The sequence below is a fragment of the Schistocerca nitens genome, chromosome 1 (genome assembly GCF_023898315.1).
Source record: "Schistocerca nitens isolate TAMUIC-IGC-003100 chromosome 1, iqSchNite1.1, whole genome shotgun sequence".
In the NCBI taxonomy this organism is placed as follows: domain Eukaryota; kingdom Metazoa; phylum Arthropoda; class Insecta; order Orthoptera; family Acrididae; genus Schistocerca; species Schistocerca nitens.
The window spans coordinates 672,804,432-672,824,167 of NC_064614.1; the positions used below are offsets into that span (position 1 = coordinate 672,804,432).

At 44.0% G+C, this 19,736-nt stretch overlaps 1 protein-coding gene across 1 annotated transcript in view; it reads right to left on the reverse strand.

Annotated features, from left to right (window-relative positions):
* Positions 1 to 14,237, reverse strand: part of LOC126194671 (zinc finger protein 501-like) — a 130,208-nt gene extending 115,971 nt beyond the window's left edge. The window contains exon 1 of the mRNA XM_049932913.1: positions 14,020 to 14,237. Within this exon, the coding sequence (XP_049788870.1) occupies positions 14,020 to 14,237 (218 nt within the window). The remainder of the gene's footprint in view (positions 1 to 14,019) is intronic.
* Positions 14,238 to 19,736: the final 5,499 nt, after the last annotated feature.

The following is a 19,736-nucleotide window of genomic DNA, read 5'->3' on the forward strand; positions in this document are numbered from 1 at the left end:
CACGCGCCATCCCGGCTCCTGTTCATCTTCCGCACGTTTTCCCAACGGTTTGGTCTGTCTCTGCCGCGTCGGTTTCATCCGCACCCGCTACACTCCTGCATGCCTACTGCCCGCTCCCGCGGCGGCACCGGCTGCCCCACCTGCGCCGGTCCACAACATTTCATCGACTTCCGCGCCGGGTTCTTTCGCTTGGCAAACACCGGTCGTGTGCTCACCAGTCTGAACTGCACCTGTTTCCATGGTACTGGAGAATCTTCCGCACCCAACCGTGCCCCCACCAGCCGGGGCCCCAGCAACTGTACCTGCCTACACTATGCAACTGAACTCACATGTCAAGACTGAATTCTCTTCTTGCACTCCTGCTGCTTGTAAATCGTGTGGTTTTATCCCTAATAACCAGATTAGTACAGCTACTGTGTGCCAGTCTGCTGGTGCCTACAATCCCGATTTGGCACCACTCTACACTGCTACACCGTCTGCACCTCCAAGTAGTGTGTTCGCTGCACTCACCGTTTCTCAGTACCTCACGCCTAGCAGATTCCCAAAACTGCCATCCCTACAAAAGGAGAACCCTAAGACATGGTTTGCATTAGTGGATAAAATGTTGGACATTCACGGCATCCTAGACGACGGAGCCCGATTTGTGTGCCTTCTTAGTCACCTGCACGATCACACGGATCTTATTAGTGACTTGCTGCTTTCGCCTCCCGTGCAGAATAAGTACGAATTTGCTAAAGCTTGTATCGTTGAATGCTTATCCCGTCCTCCTGCTGAGTTGATCCAACGCATTATCCATGAAGAATACAGCGATGACCGTACCCCATCACAGCTGTGGCGCCACTTACGCGCCCTTGTGGACACATACTTTCTACCAGATGTCGCACTTTGGACAATTTGGCTACTTAAACTTCCTTCTGAGCTACAACTGCAGCTATTGTCCATGTCTCTGAGCCCCTCAAAGCACGCCTGTGCATCGCCGACTGTGCCTACAGCATCATTCAACACCGGTACCTCCAGCATTCGAGTCCGGCATCCGCCGCCCCCACGCATTATGCAGTAACAGAAGCCAAGCCTGCCCGCAGCCGCAGCAAGACACGCGCCTCGCTGTCAGTGCAAGCAATGGCCCCGCCACGCCATGGTCACCCGACTGCACTACCTACTATTACGTTGTCGCCCCAAAGGTCACCGGAGACGGCCGAGCGAGCACCTGAGTACACTCCGGCTGCGCAGCTGGCTGCCTCACCGCCCAGCCATGCTCCTGCACCGCAAGCTGGCTCTCCTTATTGCTGGTTCCATGCTAACTTTGGTGACGCGGCTCACAACTGCAAACCCCTGTGCGCTTTCCCAAACGCTTATGGCGGGCACGTCTAGATGCCACGTCCCGCCGCGCTGCCTCACGGTGTCTACTGGCATCTTGTCCGACGCCTACTGCACTGTCATCTGCTTCGCACCTCTTCGTCAAGGACATCAACACCGAACTTCGTTTTGTAGTGGACACTAGAGCCGACATTAGTGTTATCCCACCCTCCCTCGCACCTAACATAGATCCCTTATCTGCACCGCGACTGATAGCTGCTAACAATTCCCCAATTCAGGTGCTAGGTTCCTCACATCTCCTGCTTAAATTTGCCCCAGATCAGGTTTTCCCCAGGACATTTTACGTCGCGGAAGTTGATGCACCTGTACTGGGCCTCGATTTTCTTCATCACTATGCCCTCTCCCCTAATCTGCAAGCTGGCTGTCTGACTCACGTCTCTGGTTCGAGTGTTCCTGGTGCATCACAACATTCTCCCCCTCAGCTCGAAGTTTCTACTGACTGTTCACACTCTGCCCTTTCAGAGTGTATGTCACTTGCTGCAAACCTTTCTTCTGCTCTCTCAGCTTTCTTGCGCGAGCGTTCAGACATCGATGCATTGTGCACTCAGAATGTCAACCTGTGTGTTCGCATTGACGAAGTCTATGCACAACTGTTGCAGACACAACAGCAGCTGCCGGCCGGAGTGGCCATGCGGTTCTAGGCGCTACAGTTTGGAACCGAGCGACTGCTACGGTCGCAGGTTCGAATCCTGCCTCGGGCATGGATGTGTGTGATGTCCTTAGGTTAGTTAGGTTTAATTAGTTCTAAGTTCTAGGCGACCTCAGAAGTTAAGTCGCATAGTGCTCAGAGCCATTTGAACCATTTGAACCAACAGCAGCTTCTGCAACTCCGCACACCCACTCTTGCAATTGTGGACACGCCTCCTCAGCCTGGTCATTGTTCTGCAGCTGTGATCCCAGTAACAGTTCGGCCGGCCTCTGCCCCTACCCCATCTGCCCCTACCCCCTCTGCCCCTACCCCCCCTGCCACTACCCCCCCTGCCACTACCCCCCCTTCCACTACCCCTCCTGTCCCTAACTCCCCTGCCCCTACCCCTCCTGCCACTACCCCCCCTGCCCCTACCCCTTCTGCCACTACCCCGTCTGCTTCTCCCACGTTTTTTGCGTGCAACTGCCAATGGCACATGCCACAGAATAAACACAACTGAAGGACCCCTGTGCGGCATAAGGCGCGCCGCCTAAATGCGCAGAAACTTCACCGTGCTAAAGACATTGTTAAAGATCTTTTGGATTCCAACATTCTCCGTCAATCTGATAGTAACTGGTCGTCACCAATCCATCTTGTGCCGAAGAAGGACGGTACTTTCCGCCTCTGTGGTGACTACCGTGCTCTTAACGCATGCACTACCATCGATAACTACCCTATCCCCCACATTCAAGATTTCACCCAGATGTTGCATGGTTCCTAGATCTTCTCTGTTCTCGATTGTAGCAAAGCATATCATCAGATTCCCATGTTCCCCGACGACATCCCCAAGACAGCCATAATGACTCCATTTGGCCTCTTCGAGTACTGTTCCATGCCATATGGTCTCAAAAACGCTGCACAGACATGGCAACGCTTCATCAACGCACTGTTGTTTGACCTCCCTTTCGCCTATGCCTACTTAGACGATATACTGATTTTCTCTCCCTCACCTGAGGAACACACTCTCCATCTTTCCAGAGTGCTTGCACTGCTCGCTGCTAATGGAGTGGAGATAAATCATGAGAAGTCTCAGCTTAGCAGTCCTGAGATCACCTTCTTAGGTCACACAGTCACGGCCGAAGGTGTCTGCTCTACCTCCTCTCGGGTTGAACTCATACTTAGCCTCCCTTCCCCAGAGGACTTCGCTGAACTTCGCCGTTTTCTAGGCATGGTGAATTTCTACAGGCGCCACCTGCCCCATGCTGCGTCTATCCAGATCCCTCTGACAAATGCTCTGGTGGGTAAAGATACTAAAGGCAAACGCAAACTCGTTTGGACACTGGAGATGGCCGATTCATTCAAAAATCTCAAAACCCCCCTCTCTAAAGCTGTCCCACTCGCTCACCCTGCTCATGACGTACCCATTTCTATTACAGCTGATGCGAGTGACACTGCAATTGGCTCGGTCCTTCAGCAACATGTATTGGATACCTCCAACCCCTTTATTTCTTCTCCAAGAAATTAACCAAATCCCAGTCCAAATGGTCTGCCTTCGACCGTGAACTCCTCGCCCTGTACGAGGCGGTCAAATATTTCAGAGCTGATGTTGAGGGTCGCCAATTCACGATTTATACAGATCACAAACCCTTGGAAGATGCAATCCGTAACCCCTCACGCAATCTCCCCCCACGACGCTTTTGCCATATGGATTTCATATCCCAATATTCCACTGATGCACAATATATCCGAGGCGCTGACAATGTGGTCGCTGACTACCTGTCTCGCATCAACATTATCACCACCCCACTTAACCTTACTGACCTGGCCCACCGGCAAACCGAAGACCCCGATATTCGTGCCTTGCAACAAGACACAACCTCTTCCCTCCAACTGGAACAACGTGCATTCCCCGGCACCACAGAACTGGTTTGGTGCGATGTTTCCATTGGTAGCCCCCGCCCTCTCGTACCCACAGCTCTCTGCTGCTCTGTTTTTGATGCACTCCACAACCTAGCTCACCCGGGCATCAAAGCCTCCACCAGATTCGTCATGGAAAGGTACGTCTGGCCCGGTGTTAAACATGATTGTAGGATGTGGGCTCGTGCCTGCGTACCGTGTCAGAGAGCTAAAGAGGGCCACCATGCACTTCCTCTGCCAGGCACTTTCGACATATCTAAAGGACATCTACCACATGCCCATATTGATATTGTAGGTCCCCTCCCTCCCTCCCTCCAAGGGCTTTTGATATATCCTGTCCGTTATTGATAGGGTCACTAGATGGGTCGAGGCAGTCCCATTGGAAGATATTTCGGCTGAGTCTGTGGCTCGGGCCTTCATTGCCACTTGGATTTCCCGATTCAGAAGCCCTACCTCACTGACCACTGACCAGGGTAGGGAGTTTGAATCACAGCTGTTCGCCTCCCTCTGTTTGTACTGTGGCATCGCGAAGGTTCACACAACCGCTTATCACCCCAAGGCCGATGGACTTGTGGAGCGCTGCCACCGCACGCTTAAAGCCGCGCTTATGTGCCACGGTGGCCAGTGGTCTAACACTCTCCCCTGGGTTTTGCTAGGCCTCCGCACCGCATACAAAGAGGACTTGCAAGCCTCCCTCGCCGAGATCCTTTATGGGGAGCCTCTGGTTTTACCAGCTAAATTCGTCGAGGATACGCTGCTACCAAGCTCTTCCGAGCTCCCAGCACTCATCGAGAGCGTCCGAGGGCACATCGCACTCATCAAACATCCCTTGCCCTCTACCCACAGTGGGCCTCGTGTGTTCATGCATAAGGAACTGGTCACATGTGAATTTATCATGTTACGTGATGACACAGTACAGACAACCCTGCAGCCTCCCTACACCAGTCCGTTTAAAGTCCTGTCCCGAGGCCCTTCCACATTGTCGATACTTTACAACGGCAAACCAGTAACTGTTTCACTCCACCGGGTGAAACCTGCGTGGACTTTGCAGGAGCACTCTGCAAGTGACCCTGATGTACACGACACCTGCCCTCCTTCCCAGGAATCCCATCATGATTTGGACAGGCCCACCACCCCTCCCCCCCTTCCTCCGCCCTTGCAGCCTACATCACGGGCCGGATGACCGGTGGTTCCACCCCGTTGGCACAGTGATAATGTCCTAGCGTCAGTCGAGCTTGCTACACCTACTCCCAAGTGTTGTGTGTGTGATTTCACCATGGACAAGTGCTTTTGTGACCATCAAGTGTCCCACCCCCACCGGGCTGGCACAGGACTTGACGCACCACCGTGCTCCGTACTGCAAGGGGGGCGGAGGGGGGGAGGGGCTCTGCGGCGACTATCGACTCTACGAGTGATATATCTCTGCCATAGCAGGCTCTCTGACCCATGTGGACCTATTGTGTGCCGCCATATTGCTTTCCATTCTGTTTTGTGCTGCCGACTGTATGAGACGTTGTAAATATTCTCGCATAATAAAGTTGTATTAATGTATGTTGGTGTGTTATTTAATGATCGCCGCCTTTCCGCGTATCAGGAATAACCACAGATATACAAATTATGACCTCTCCAGCATTGATACAAATCACACAGATAAGGGATAAATTGATATCCCCATGAATCTCTGGAATGTACAAAATGGACTTTACCTGGACCCATCACTATTTAAATTATTGAGTGCAGTTTCAAGGTTATGTACTGACTGAACATAAATCAAAGATTTATTTGTGTATTCATTCACTCACAAGTACTAATTTTGATATAGTTAAGACTGTTTTCCTTTGTGGAAAACAGAACTTGTGATTTCATGCAAAGGAGAGGGAGAAATTCCACTTGACAAAATCACCATGCAGAAGAAACTTTCACAATTAAGCAGACACAGCGTTAGCATTCTTGCCAATGGCTAATAATAAATTTTGATGCTGTGGTGTAAAACATAGGATTCCATACAGTTGTGGTTTATTTTCTCGGAACCTTATGAAAATGGGTAAATAATAAAAACTAAAGCAAGAATTACCCTTACTGAATGAAATACATGACTTTTAAATTGGCACACCTCATTATGCACCAGCCGCAATGAGAGTTAAAAAACTTATAGGGATCGGAGAAGAAAGAGACCAGTTTCCTCCACCCATGCTTTAAAAACTGATTTAAGTTAATGTTTCATCAGCTGCTGTTGTCTTTGACGAGCAGAGGCAATTGTCTAACAAATGAAGTGAAAAGTAACCCTTTATTTAGTGATGTAATCTAAGATCAAACTATGTGACTGCCTATAGATTCAACCTAAGCTGGAACTTATACTCATACTCTGATGAGCAAGAACATTTTGAACACTGCCAACCGCAAGGTCGAATGCTACCTGGTTATGTTGTGGGCACTTGATGTGGCAAGGGATGTATATGGGAGCAAAGAGTATTGGGGAGCCATTTGAGCAACAATATGGATTGCAAACGGGAAAAATGAACTTGACAAATGGCAGATTTCTATGGCCTAGCATCTTGGAAGCTCTGAAGCTGGTTGATTGTATACACAGTACAGTCGTGTGCAGCTTCGGAAAGTTGTTGAGGGATGGCAAAACCAAGAGTAGGTGATGAGGCATTGGATATTGATGTCTCGTCACAGAATGTGGAAGTCGAAGGCTACCGTGCTCTGTAAAGTAAGACAGCCAGCAGTCTGTGATAGATTCACTGACAGTGCAATACCGGTGCAGGCACAAGTGGATCAGAGAACACCATTCATTGTACACTGTTCAACATGGGGCTCTGCAGCAGACAAAAACTAAGTGTTCCCATGTTGACCTAACGATTGCAGTGGGTACTATATCATCAACATGAGAACATGGATAAATAGAAATCTGTTGCCAGGTGGGATGGATGACATTTCACACTGGGTGGATGGTCATCTTCAGACATTCTGTCATACAGGTGAACAGCTGCTCGAAACATACACTGTGCCATGAACGCAGGCAGGAAGGGTCAGTATCATGCTGTAGGGGACATTCACATAGGCTTCTGTAGGACCTGTGATAGTAATCAAAACCATCTTGACAGCTGTTGACTATGTGAACATTATGGCAGCCCACCTGTATTCCTTCATGATTCATGTTTTCTCCAATGGTGATGACATCTCGCAGCAGGATAACCGTCCATGTCACAAGGTGAGAATCATGATACAGTGGTTTGAGGAACATGATGGAGTGAATTCAGGTTGATATATTGACCATGAAATTCGACTGATCTCTACATAATGCAACACATTTGGGATACAATCCCACACCAGCTCCTCATCCACAAACACCAACCTGTAGTTTATGTAACTTGAATGATCTGTGTGTAGATATTTGGTGCCAAATACTTCTGGAAACCTGTGAAGCACTTCTCAAATCCATGCCACACAGAATCACTGCTGTAGCCGGTCCACTCTGTTATTAAGCAGATAGTCACACAAGATGTGTTCAAAAGCTTTCTTCTTTCTGAGTAATCCAGTGAAGAGTGGGAGACTTTCTTCAGCGGTGATCTGGTAGAGAATGTTCGTGTGCATTTGAGATTTTTTCTCACCTCCAGACAGTGTGTGAGTGAAAATATGTAGTGAGCGCTTGTCAGACCTCAGTTGTAAAATGGTGGACAAATTGAAAAGTGACATTACATCAAATTAGGCCAAAAGCTTCGCGAGACCCAATGGGGTCCCATTTGCTTTGCAAGATTAAACAGGTTTTCGGGAATGATACCATTTTTAGTTGATAAAGCAGTGGTACAGCTGCTTCAGAAAATGACGTACGTCAGTGACCAGCAAACTGCATTGAGGCAGACTTTCAGCATGCTGAAATGACAGTATCGTTGAACAAGTGCACACTTTTGTCATGGAAGGCTATCATATCAAGAGTATGATAATTTGCGATCGAGTCAGGAGTAAGCACTGGATCGGTACAAGCAATTTTGACTGACGATTTGTTCATGAGGAGAGTGTCCATGAGATTCGTACCAAAGCTGCTGACAATAAAACAGAAGCAACGGCGCCTGGAAATCGCTCAGCATATGCAAACAGTAATCCCAATTTTCTGAACGCTGTGACTGTACGTGATGAGATTTGGGTTTATGGGTACGCTGTCTCCGTTGTAGAAGGGCACAGTTTTCACTATTTAATTTCAGCTTACGTATTTATCGATATTATGCAAACAACCAAATGCGGAATAGGCGCTATCACTTACCTTCAGCAAGTATTTATCAGTCGTTACAGTTTGGTAAAGTGATTCGCTACTTCCTCAGAATCAACTGGAATGCAGTGATGTGAAATGAAGAAAGCAAGGCCACTCTGTTTATTTTGATTTGTGCTGTTCGTTGACTAGGTTTTTAAACGTTTAAAATTCGAAAATGTTCTTTCTGACGATGCCATTGGAAAGGGGGTAACTGCGTTTTGGAGCAAAAAGCGTCAGTTTGTTTCCCATTACAAACAAAATGATTTTTAAAGTGGTTTACGTGCCCATTCGATAGAGGGGTCAAAAATTAGTCCAGTGCAATGTGTGTTTTATCAATATGTATTAACATGACCAGTAAAACGCGAGGAATAAGTAGTACTGCAGCATCGACTGAACAGTGCTGCTGCATTCGATTTACAGAGTGTGCGGGCCAGTGCAGTGAGTACTGCAAAACGGAAATCTACCTAAACACCAGCTGCAGGCAAAGGGTCTGGCAACATCTACTGATAAAATTTCGCAGGCTCTAGTACATCTTACTGTGGACTTAATTAAATTTTCATAGCTCTGAATCCTTTCGTCGAGCTGCATTCTTACACGATGCAAGAAAGGTAAGGCTGCATTTCTTCTGCAACATTCCTCTGGGTTGCTATCAAAACTGGCGCTGGTTTTTCGATATTTCATTGTGGATACAGAACTCTATGATTGTTATTTCAACTTCTTCTGCACAGGCGTCACTAAACAGAGTTTTTAATTCTTTGTAATTATTTGGTATTATTTCTTTAAGACATTAGATACACCGCTAACATATTCCAATGCTGCAACATCACAGTTAACACTCTGAAGCGTTCAAAAAAAGAGAAATGGTGAAGAAGATTTTTCCAATAGGACAAGAGAAATGATTGCTTTAAGTGACTACACATATCAGTTGGCTTGCTTTCTGAACGGTTTCTTTATTAGCACACGGTGTTAACTGTTGCAGAGAATGCAGTATGATTAAAATTATCTCTTTAAAGCGCAGAATTGCCTCATGTTCATAAATCGGCCAAGTTACCTACATCTCCAAAAGTGTTGAGTGTCTGGTCACCAGTAACAAATCTTTGAAAGACTGTTTCATAATGTCGTTATGTATAGAGGAAATCCTAAAGAAGTTTCAATGAACTGTGCCGTCCCTATGCAATTCCTGATAGCATGCAGAGAACTAGAAGGAGCTAAGGCAACGTTTAAAGCGTGGGCACCGTAATGTATATTATAAACAGCCACTGGCTATTCTTTCACAATGAAGCTTTGGCGTCGTGAAAATGTCAGCTCATTGCCTCTCCTCCGTTGTACCTGTGCTTAATCAATAGTTCACAACTGGCACCGATTTGTTTCAAGCAGGATAATATTAAGTTCGTCAGACCATGTTAACTAACTAGTAAGTATGCAGCAGTTATGAACATCAGGAAGTCTTCACAAATAATATTTAATTCTGCATCTGCGAGGGCGTGCGAAATAGTAATGCCTTCGAATTTTTTATGTAAAAACTCTTAACTTACTGCACGCCAAGCTAAAAAAATAACACGGTATACCAAGGAGGGTACCAGATAGGCTTTTTTCAAAATGAACCCTGTATTGGTAAATGCACACGTTTTTGCATTTCCATTAATATATGTTCACTACACACAAGAGAATAGCACCATAGTTTCACACCTCCGGTCTTTTTCCCAGGTCACAGTTCGCAACGTCCAACACTGGCAGCCACTCGCAGAGTTGCGTTGAGCTTGATTACGGCGTCACTGGGCTTGCATCTTCACCAAACAATAATTCTTCCGTTGCTGTTCTCATGTTCGCGGACATTCCATTCAGTTTCTGCATTCTTTGCTTCATGTGAGGCTTTATAAGTTCTTGTCCTAAATCTAACGAAAATTTTCTCCTTCTGTCTTGTGCGAGAGGCTTTCAGACAGGATTTTTGTCTTCCAGAAAACGTAAGCATGGCTACTGTATCAATAATGTTCAAGAATAGCACAAATGGCCATCGCTTGGCAGCCTTATTGCATGAACACTCGTTTATTTCACGTATCAACAGAACCTTTGGTTTTATTGCAGTGTAGAATAGTATCGGGTTTGAAGTCCTCTTTCCCTGTGCCACAATTGCCACCATTATCTTCACAACTCTGCCTTGTTCTTTTTAGGTGCGCATGATACTATGGTTAGAATTTTCCATTGAATCCAAACGTAAAGGAAAACTGTGGTTTCACTTGCATTGGTTGAAGTTCAGATGGGATTTCGGGCTTGTTTCTTAAGAGTACCAGTCGAAGTTAGCCCTTGTTTCAGGAGCTCCTGTGCAAGAGAAACACTCATAATACGAGGGCAGGATGTGTGAAAAAAAATTATTTGCAAAAAAAACGTTTACAACTTTTCAAAATACTCTCCATTATCATGTATACATCTTTCCATTCTCTGAAACTACTTAGAAAATGTGTCAGTCGAAGCTTCTTTTGAGATGTCACTTAGTGCACTCTCGTACGCTGCTATGGCCTCTTCGTCTGATGAAAACCGCTGCCCTCGAATTTTTTCCTTAGTCTTAGGGAACAGAAAGAAGTCACAGAGGGCCAGGTCAGGTGAATAGGGGGGATGGAGTAACACTCGCACTTTTTCCTTCTCCAGAAAGTCCATCGTTCTGGCAGCATTGTGTGCAGATGCATTGTCGTGATGCAGCAGAAGGTGCCCACTCTTGGACTTTTGATGCTGTGACTTCCATGCGGCGATGACTTTTGGAAGACAATCGTTCATATACCATTCAGCATTGACTGTACGACGTGTGTCCAAGGTCACAGAGGTGAGATGCCTGATCTTTATGAAAAAAGTTGCCACCATCTTTTTCCAGAGCTTCGACTTCGTCGAACTTTTGTTGGTGGTTCCTCCCCTGGAAAGCACCACACAGAAGACTGTCTCTTCGTTTCAGGGTCATAATGGTAGACCCACGTTTCATAACCTGTGACGATATTGTAGGTGTCTTGGGACTTCCCTCCATTGAAATTTTCGAGCATGAAACGACACTAGTCCACTCTCGCCTCCTTTTGGCTTTATGTCAGAGAATGGGGCAACCAATGGGCACATCTCTTAGTAAGGCCTAAGTGACTCTGAACGATGGTCTGTGCTGCTGTTGATCTAATATTTAGGGTCCCTTCAATGTCGCAAAATGTAAGATTTGGATCTTCTTTGATCATTTTCCTCACAGCATCAATGTTTTCAGGAGTCACTGCTGTTGCTGGCCGACCGGAACGAGGTTCATCTTCAATTGACTGCCGACCCCTCGAAAACTTGCGAAACCAATTTCCAACTGTGGCCCTAGAAGGGGAAGCTTCACCAAAAACACGCAGCAGAGAAGAATGGCATTCTTTGGCACTTAAACCCTTTTTATAATCGTAAAAAATCATGGCGCGAAAGTCGCGGCGCAACAGCTCCATCCTGCACCGTCTCTGACTCAGCACTGCCTGTGCTTTCTTACCGCACTGTGGGGGGATCACCACTAGCCAGGGGCTGCGCGCGCACGTCCCAAGGTCGAAAAACATCGCTCTTTCGAATGAAAACAACCCCATTGTCCTCCGCCTTATGGTTTAGGGCTGTTAAGAACTTTCGGCGTAGCCCTCGTATCAACGCAATACCATATCCATTTCCTAAAGGAGATGTTAAGGCCCATTATAACTCTAGCACCTTGATTCTTTTCCATAGATCCTTCTTGCACTGTGTGAACCTTGAAGTTGAAAGCATACGAAGATTCAACATGGCAGAGGACACAACTATTTATGCTGTATCTAGTTCGTTTGGATTTCATGTAAACCATAAATGGCCGTTTCTCACACAAAGCTACCAATTGCCCGTCCACTATCAAATGACTTCATGGGTTATAGCGTACACAGCATTCCTGCAGAAAACTTGTAAATATTCCCTTAAATGCACAAAATTTGTCCATTTGTCTCCATTCCTATCTAGTAGTCATGTCATTAAATCTGATGTAAGAAAGAAGTTCAGAAAACCTATTTTCGTTTGTGGATAAAAACTCCCCTCCTCTGGCTTTAGTTTAGGCATCCCAACCTGGGATGTTTATTTCCCACGCACTGGACTAAAACTTTACATATAATTTAAATTTGTGGAGCCGAACACTGAAAGTTTTTAATACAGTCTTACTATTAATATGTTTGCTTATTTATTTTGAAAAAGTGTTATGTAGTAGTTAAGCATTTCAAAACATTTAGAACCAAATCATCATTCTCATGTTGTTATTGTTGCTTTTGTCTAAGGTGCGTCGTAATCTGTTTACTTGCTAGCTTGCGAGGGTAGTTGTGTGGCAGTCATACCGCAGCAATCGTACCGCAGAGTTGGGTGAGCTGGTGGATGAAAGTTCCACCCCGGGCCCTGACACAGGGTGGTGACCGGCCCGGTGCCTGTGCGAACATTCACCGTTAGGCCACCTTTTGGCAACAGTATGGCGCGGACTAACGCGCCTGGGACGAAAGCACACATTACTAAATAACGCACCATCGTCTGCTTCTAATTCCTAGGATACTATTTCGTGGACCTTCTTTAAATACTCTTCTCTTCCACCATCGTTTTATTTTCCTTTGGTTTTCATTTCCGGTGTTAGCTGCACGTGGAAGTACCAAGTAGGCCGCCGCTGCGATACTTTATCATCCTTTATACTGCAAGACCTACACACGTGTGGCACAAATTCTGTTGCTTTGGTATAAATTAACCTGCTGCATGCAACATACACCACCGGATGTTGCCTGTTGTAGCATGCTACAAGACGACGCACGCCACATTTCCGTAGCATGCCACAATGTTGCAAGACGTCGCCCCAGCGTAAACGAGGCTTTAGGGCTAGGTCTGTATTTTATGGTGGATGTGATGTGTTGCGTACGAAACTAAAACCTGCAATCAGATCCAAACGTCGTAGAAAACTGTGAAGAGGTGTCATCCTGCAGCAAGATAATGCTCGCCCACATTCTGCCAAACGGACAGCCGAGGCAATAAAGGAGTTGAGATTCGAGGTGCTGGAACATCCACCATACAGTACAGACCTGGCTCCAAGTGATTTTCACATGTTTGGACCCTTAACGGAAGCACTACGGGGAAGAAGATTAGAAAGTGATGAAGACGTCATTGCTGCGGTGCAAAATTGGTTACAGATGCAACCGAAAAACGTATTTTCTGATGAAAAAAAAGCTCATAAAACGCCGGGAAAACTGCATTGAAGTCTAGGGAGGTTACATAGAAAAATAACGCATGTTTCAGTTTTCTATCATCAGAATAAGTACAGCTTTTCACAAATGTGCTTTACTTTTTGAATTCCCATCGTATACCTGTATGTAGATGATTTTGTAAATAAACTTTACCAATAATGTACTTTTAAAGATATAACAACGGATAGCTTTTCTGATAGTGCATACGCGTTAATAGTGAGTTTCGGCATTAACATCTATTTATAAATAACTGTTCAACCATGGGTAACGCCACGGTCCAAGCTAGTAACATACGTAATTATACTAACCCCCTAAGACATCCCCCCCACTGGTAAAAGCACAAATCGCACACTGATTTGTCTCCATTTCTATCTAGTAGTCATGTCATTAAATCTGATGTAAGAAAGAAGTTCAGAAAACCTATTTTCGTTTGTGAATAAAAAATGTGGTTCTCTTGTGACTTTTAGTGATCCCATGGTTACAAGGAGCTCTAGGAAACCAAACATTCCTGATTTACTTACTGGGATCCACTTACACTTGTTAGAACGATGAGTCACGTTCCATAAATCATAAACTGTGTCTGATTTTTGTTTTGTTTATTTTACAAATCTGTCCACTACTTTGTGTGCATTTGAATATCATCAATCACTTCTTCACTGTCCCTTCCCTCAATAACACCTTCAGCCAGGTCCATTTCTTCCACATGGTCGTCTGTTTCTGAAAACACAGGCTCCACATCACTATTTCCTAGTTCTGATTCTGTTACTTCCATTACTTCTTCTAGATCTTGTTCATTGCATATATCATATTTCTTCTGTAACCTTAGCTTTTTCGACATGTTCGTTCTACAACACAACGGGCTATAGCAACAGAGCTGAAGTAAATGACTAACAGAGAAAAGTATTTGATTAAACATTATTATACACAATAATGCATTAAAATTTAAAACATTCATTTCACACTTGCACCAACATAACTTCTCACAATGTGTATTTATACATATGTGTTTTCTTGTCACAAAGAATCGCAAGTGGGGTACCAAAGGACACAAACAAACATTTAAATTACTATTTATTATCAAGATAAATTTAGTTAAAAAATTCAACAATGATAGTGTTTTGTGGGGACAGTTTGACAATGCCACTTGGTTTGATAAATATAAACTATTTGAACCAGCTACAAATACAAAATAATTACGTTGGGGTCCTGCTGTACTCAACTTGGTTTGCAGAAGGCTAAATCTTTTTAAATAAAACAAACGTTATTCACATTCTATGTCTTCATTCTTCATGTCTACATATTTGCAGTCATCTGCCGCTAGAGGGCTCTGAATAGCAGGGTTGATATGGTGGTGTGGAGTATAACTTAAGTCGGTGAGTGAGAAACACAGTGCTGTAATCGAGTTTCGAATACAAGCACCTTCTCCTTTAGCACGAGAGCACTGGACCACACACGAGTGCTGTGACATTTGCAACAGTCCGATGCCTTGGATACACAGCCATCGATCACCCTCCATACAACTCAACTGTTTCCAGAACTTAACCAACAAGTTTGGGGACTTCACTTTGTGTCAAAGTGGTGGAAGAAGAGATGAATTCCAGAGCGACAGTATTAACAAACTGGTCTCTCATTGGGAGAAATGTATTCGTTATCAGGATGACTGTTGAGAAGTTAATATGCAGACATGAAGAATAAAGATGTATATGTTAATAACGTTTGTTGTATTTAAAAAAATTTAAGGGTTTGCACATAATAAAGTCGGTGGCATTACTTTCCAGCACACCCTCTTACATACGGAGCACACTAAGATCTTTGCTCAGTACTTGCAATACCTGTAGTTTTGTCGGCATGAATGGCGAAACAGTTACAACTGTTCATTCCATGGGCAATACACACTCTTAGAATATCACTACATATTTTTATTATCTGGTTTTGAGTACCAGACCAGATGTACTATGCATTCTTAGCACCATTTTGAAGATACTTTTGCAAAACTAAGTCGCCTGCTTCAGCGTGAAACCATAGGAGAGAAGACAGTTCCAATCATTTAACTTGCCATCCTGTGACACTGAATTTCCAGAGTCGTGCATGTCGCAAAGAGTCAATTCCTGTGAGCAACATAGGATCACAGTTTTGGTAACGAAGATTTCTCTTGGAAAGTGCCGGGTGCCACCTGAGCGGATTTCAATAGCTTCACAGAAATCATCTATATGATCCTTGTTGACACATCTACCGACCTCCCATTTACTGCTGCAATTTGCTGTATCCACTGCAATGTTACTTGAGTCTGAATTAATTAACTGAGTTGAACTTCGTTTAGAACGTTCCTTTTTTGCCTACGAAATTCAGTGGAGTTAACTGTTTCTCTCTCATCCACTTCATTTTTACGCCCATCACAATACTGAACTTATTGCATTATACATGTTACTCTCGTCCCAAAGTGGAACTTATTGCATTAAACAGGTTAACCTCGTCCAGAAGTTGAAGTTAGAAACTTACTGAAATGCAACACACATGTTTAGAGGAAGTGCATTCTTTGTTCTGCACCACTCACTGTTAAGACGGCGAAGTGGATGGAACACATGTCTACCATCGACAATACCGTGTACCAAGGAACTAGGATACTAGAAATACAGGCCATTTGGGAGTGTGTGTTATCATTGGTATGGTACTAGTAGCCAGGAAGACATCGCGACTGTTCCCTTGTAGTTGGTTGGTTTGTGGGGGTTAAAGGGATCAGACTGCTACGGTCATCGGTCCCTTCCCTTGTAGTAGGAATGCGATGTTGGAAACGGCACAAGCGTGCACATTACTAAGAATACTACTGTGAGGGGAACCAGGGATCTGAACCTCCAAATCGATAAATGTATTTCTGCCAGCCAAAGGTAGGATACTCTTAACAGCATCATTTGTGGTGCGGTACCGGTATATTGTCCGACAAACGTCTATAATAGTTCTGACGCGAATGCCATGAAGTACATCCTTCAATTTGTGAGACAAGTGGAAGTCACAAAGGCTTAAATTCGTAGAGGGTGGTGGGTGGTTCAGTACTCTCCAGTCCCATCGATCGACCAAATCAATCAACTTTTTTGCACCGTGTGTGCTTGCGCATTTTCTGCAAAATGATGGTGGAACCTACAGAAAGTGTGGCCAGTTCTTTCTCTAAGCTGTTCATTTTTGCAACACAGCCTGCGACCAGCTTATAGAAATAAATGGCGACACTTTCTACGGGACTCGCCCATCATTTTGTGAGACAAAGCTCGGGCGCATACCGAGCGAGGTGGCGCACAGTTTTTAGATCACTGTACTCACATACACGAGGACGATGGTTCAAATATGCGTCCAGTCGTCCAGATTTAGGTTTTCAGTGATGTTCCTAAATTGCTCCTGGTCAATGCAGGGATGGTTCTTCTGAAAGGGCACTGCCGATTTCCTTCCTCACCCTTGATACAGTCCGAACTTGTGCTCCATCTCTAATAACCTCGATGTCGACTGGACGTTTAAACCTAATCTACCTTCCTTCTGGCGTAAGTTGAGACTGATTTTCTCGATCGATGGGGCTGGGAACCACTCAACACACTCCCGATCTTAAGCCATTGCAACTTCAGCTTGATTCCTAAACTGAAGGAAGCACTCCATGGCATTCGCTTCGGAATTGACAAGGAGACTCGATGGCCAATAGACCGCTCCTCTAAAACCATCGACACAACTAGCGCTGCAAAGAGTATCCTACGTGTTGCACGTTTCTGGACAACAGGTTATACACAATTGTGGTGACTACGTTCAAAGACAATAAAACTCTGAAACATCTATGTATTTTATCAAGTTATAAATGCATAGTTGATAGTTGTCACTACTAAAATTCTAACCCTTGTACATTCATTAAAATGATATATTTAGTAAAACTACACTATTTACTGTAAACATTTTCTCAGTCCTTGAACCTTTGTAAAAGAAAATTAAACAACAGAGTCGTGAGGTAGAGGAATTTTTTCTAATTATTTTACGCATTCGCATTCGCACCGCGTTCCCCAACATTATCTTTCTGTAGCATCACGGAATAGGCTATGGTGTAGATATGTGGAAGTACGATACGTTTATATATATTGGATATTGACTCCAATCAGTCCCTTAAGAGACTGTAAAGCTTGCTTAGTTATGAATAAAATTCACACACACCACAGTGTCAGAAAACACAGATTATCAGAACTATTTATTCCGTGATTATTACAAGAGAATTCAAAGTTGAGAACGACCAACTACTGCAAGGTGTCAGGAAAGAAAACATAGTTGTCCACAACAATATTTCATTTGGGTAAATTATAACAAAGATGAACCAATAATTGTTCACATTTCTCGAGGACGTGAAACTGAAAGTGCTTAAATTATACTGTTACACTCAGAACAAATTCAGCGCTATTCACCATTCAAAAATGAGGCACAATTAGTCTACAATACTGCTTCTCCTGTAAAATAACGGAGTCGAATATGTAAATAGCTAAGACAATCTGCTGTCCTATTGACGGATAGTGACTTGGGAAACGTATCGTACATTTGTTCGTCATACGAACTTCTTGTGTGACCAGTATTTCACAGCATTTAATTGTGAGTTTAACAGTAAGTGAGTTGAATTTTTTAAATTCAATCCCGATGTCTTATCGTTAATCAATTCCCATGCGGTAGGCATCCTATTAGTTTTTTTTAAATTTATTATAATTTACCTTTTAGACATCAGCCATATTGCCAGCAGTAGAATGATTTTTTTAACAATTAAAAGTGTAACAACCTGAAGGTGTCAAAAACAACAATTCTGAATTACATTCATTTAACCTGCGGTTTAACTGCAATATTTTAGGTCGCAATGTCACCCTTTAACATTCCTAAGTTTTGTCGGTGGCCGTCCGGCAGTAGCCTACAACATCTAAGAATATGATAGACCTTTTGCTGCATTTATATTCAAAAGACGTAAACGAGAAATCGAAGCAACACGTAAGTCGAAAATTCACTTTCTCTCATGAGAAGTATGTATTCTAGAAACCAGTACGTATACTTCCCATCATGCCAGTACCGCGATTTAGACTCTGCACTTCTTTATCATATGGATGACACTTTCATATAAAGGAATAACAACTGTCAAAGCAAAATGAAGAAAATACTTCATAGGCCTACCTGCGTCATATTCGCTCGTCATATGTGAGTTTGAATGTATTACCTCACACATGTCGTCCATAGCTACCTATTTTTCCACGATTTCGACAGATTATTTCCAAATGCTGCGGTAACTGCGGCCAACTATTACACAACGTTTTTCTACACAGCGTGAGATTTAAGAAGGATGAAACGAATGCGCTGAGAAAAAGATCATTGTTGTCCACAACTGAGACAGTAAAAATACCAATTAAAACAAAGTATTACTAACTCAAAGGCTATTTAGACCCATGGAAATTACATATCGTATCTCGTACGAGATATGTTACCTTTCCGGATACAAACAAAACCAAAACATCCTACAAATTAAAGACGAAAGAGTCTTCCTGTTTTCTAAAAGAGAAAGACTTAACATTTTCTTGAAAATTACTGGTGTTTATTGAGGACTGCAAGACGTCTGGGTAGTAAGGCTTCTGCTTTTTCGTCAGAAGCAGTAAAAGTTGCAGACACAGATTGTTGCACGTTTTTACTCACACAATGTCTGCAGACCCACAGCAGAACACACTGTTTACAAGAAATTAGTTAACATATTTCGCCTGATATTTTTCATCTGTGGGAATAATGAACCATACGAGTTAAAAGTTTCTCTTATATTGTATGGCCTTCGACAAGACAGCTCTGTGCATCCAGTTTGAAACGGAAGCAACAAGCGGGAGAATATGCAGCACCGTAAGTATAGAAAAAGCGCGATGGTTAGAAAAAATAAAATTCATTGTGTACTGGCGTCCATTAATCAACAAGAATATTGAGCACATCTTGAGGGGAAAGAGATACAGCCGTGCAGGAATTACTGCCTGTTTTTATACATGATGTACTAATGGCTGCTACACATAGCAGCGAATAATGAGATACGTGTGTATCAACGAAAGTTCGTGGGCATCGCTGTCATATATATTTGTAATACGTTGTAAACTCTTCCAGTCAAGGTACAAACCAAATATTTTTGAGCTGTCTCTTAAGTAAGATTACCTCGCAGATTAGAAGAAATGGGAAACATAACAAATGTACCAGGATTAGTTTTTTAAAGGTTTGCAAGGAAAAAATGATAACATTTATGAATTCTTCAACAGCCGTTACGCCATTAAGAAACGTCTTAGATCTCAAATACGTTCAAGGTGGCCTGCACCAG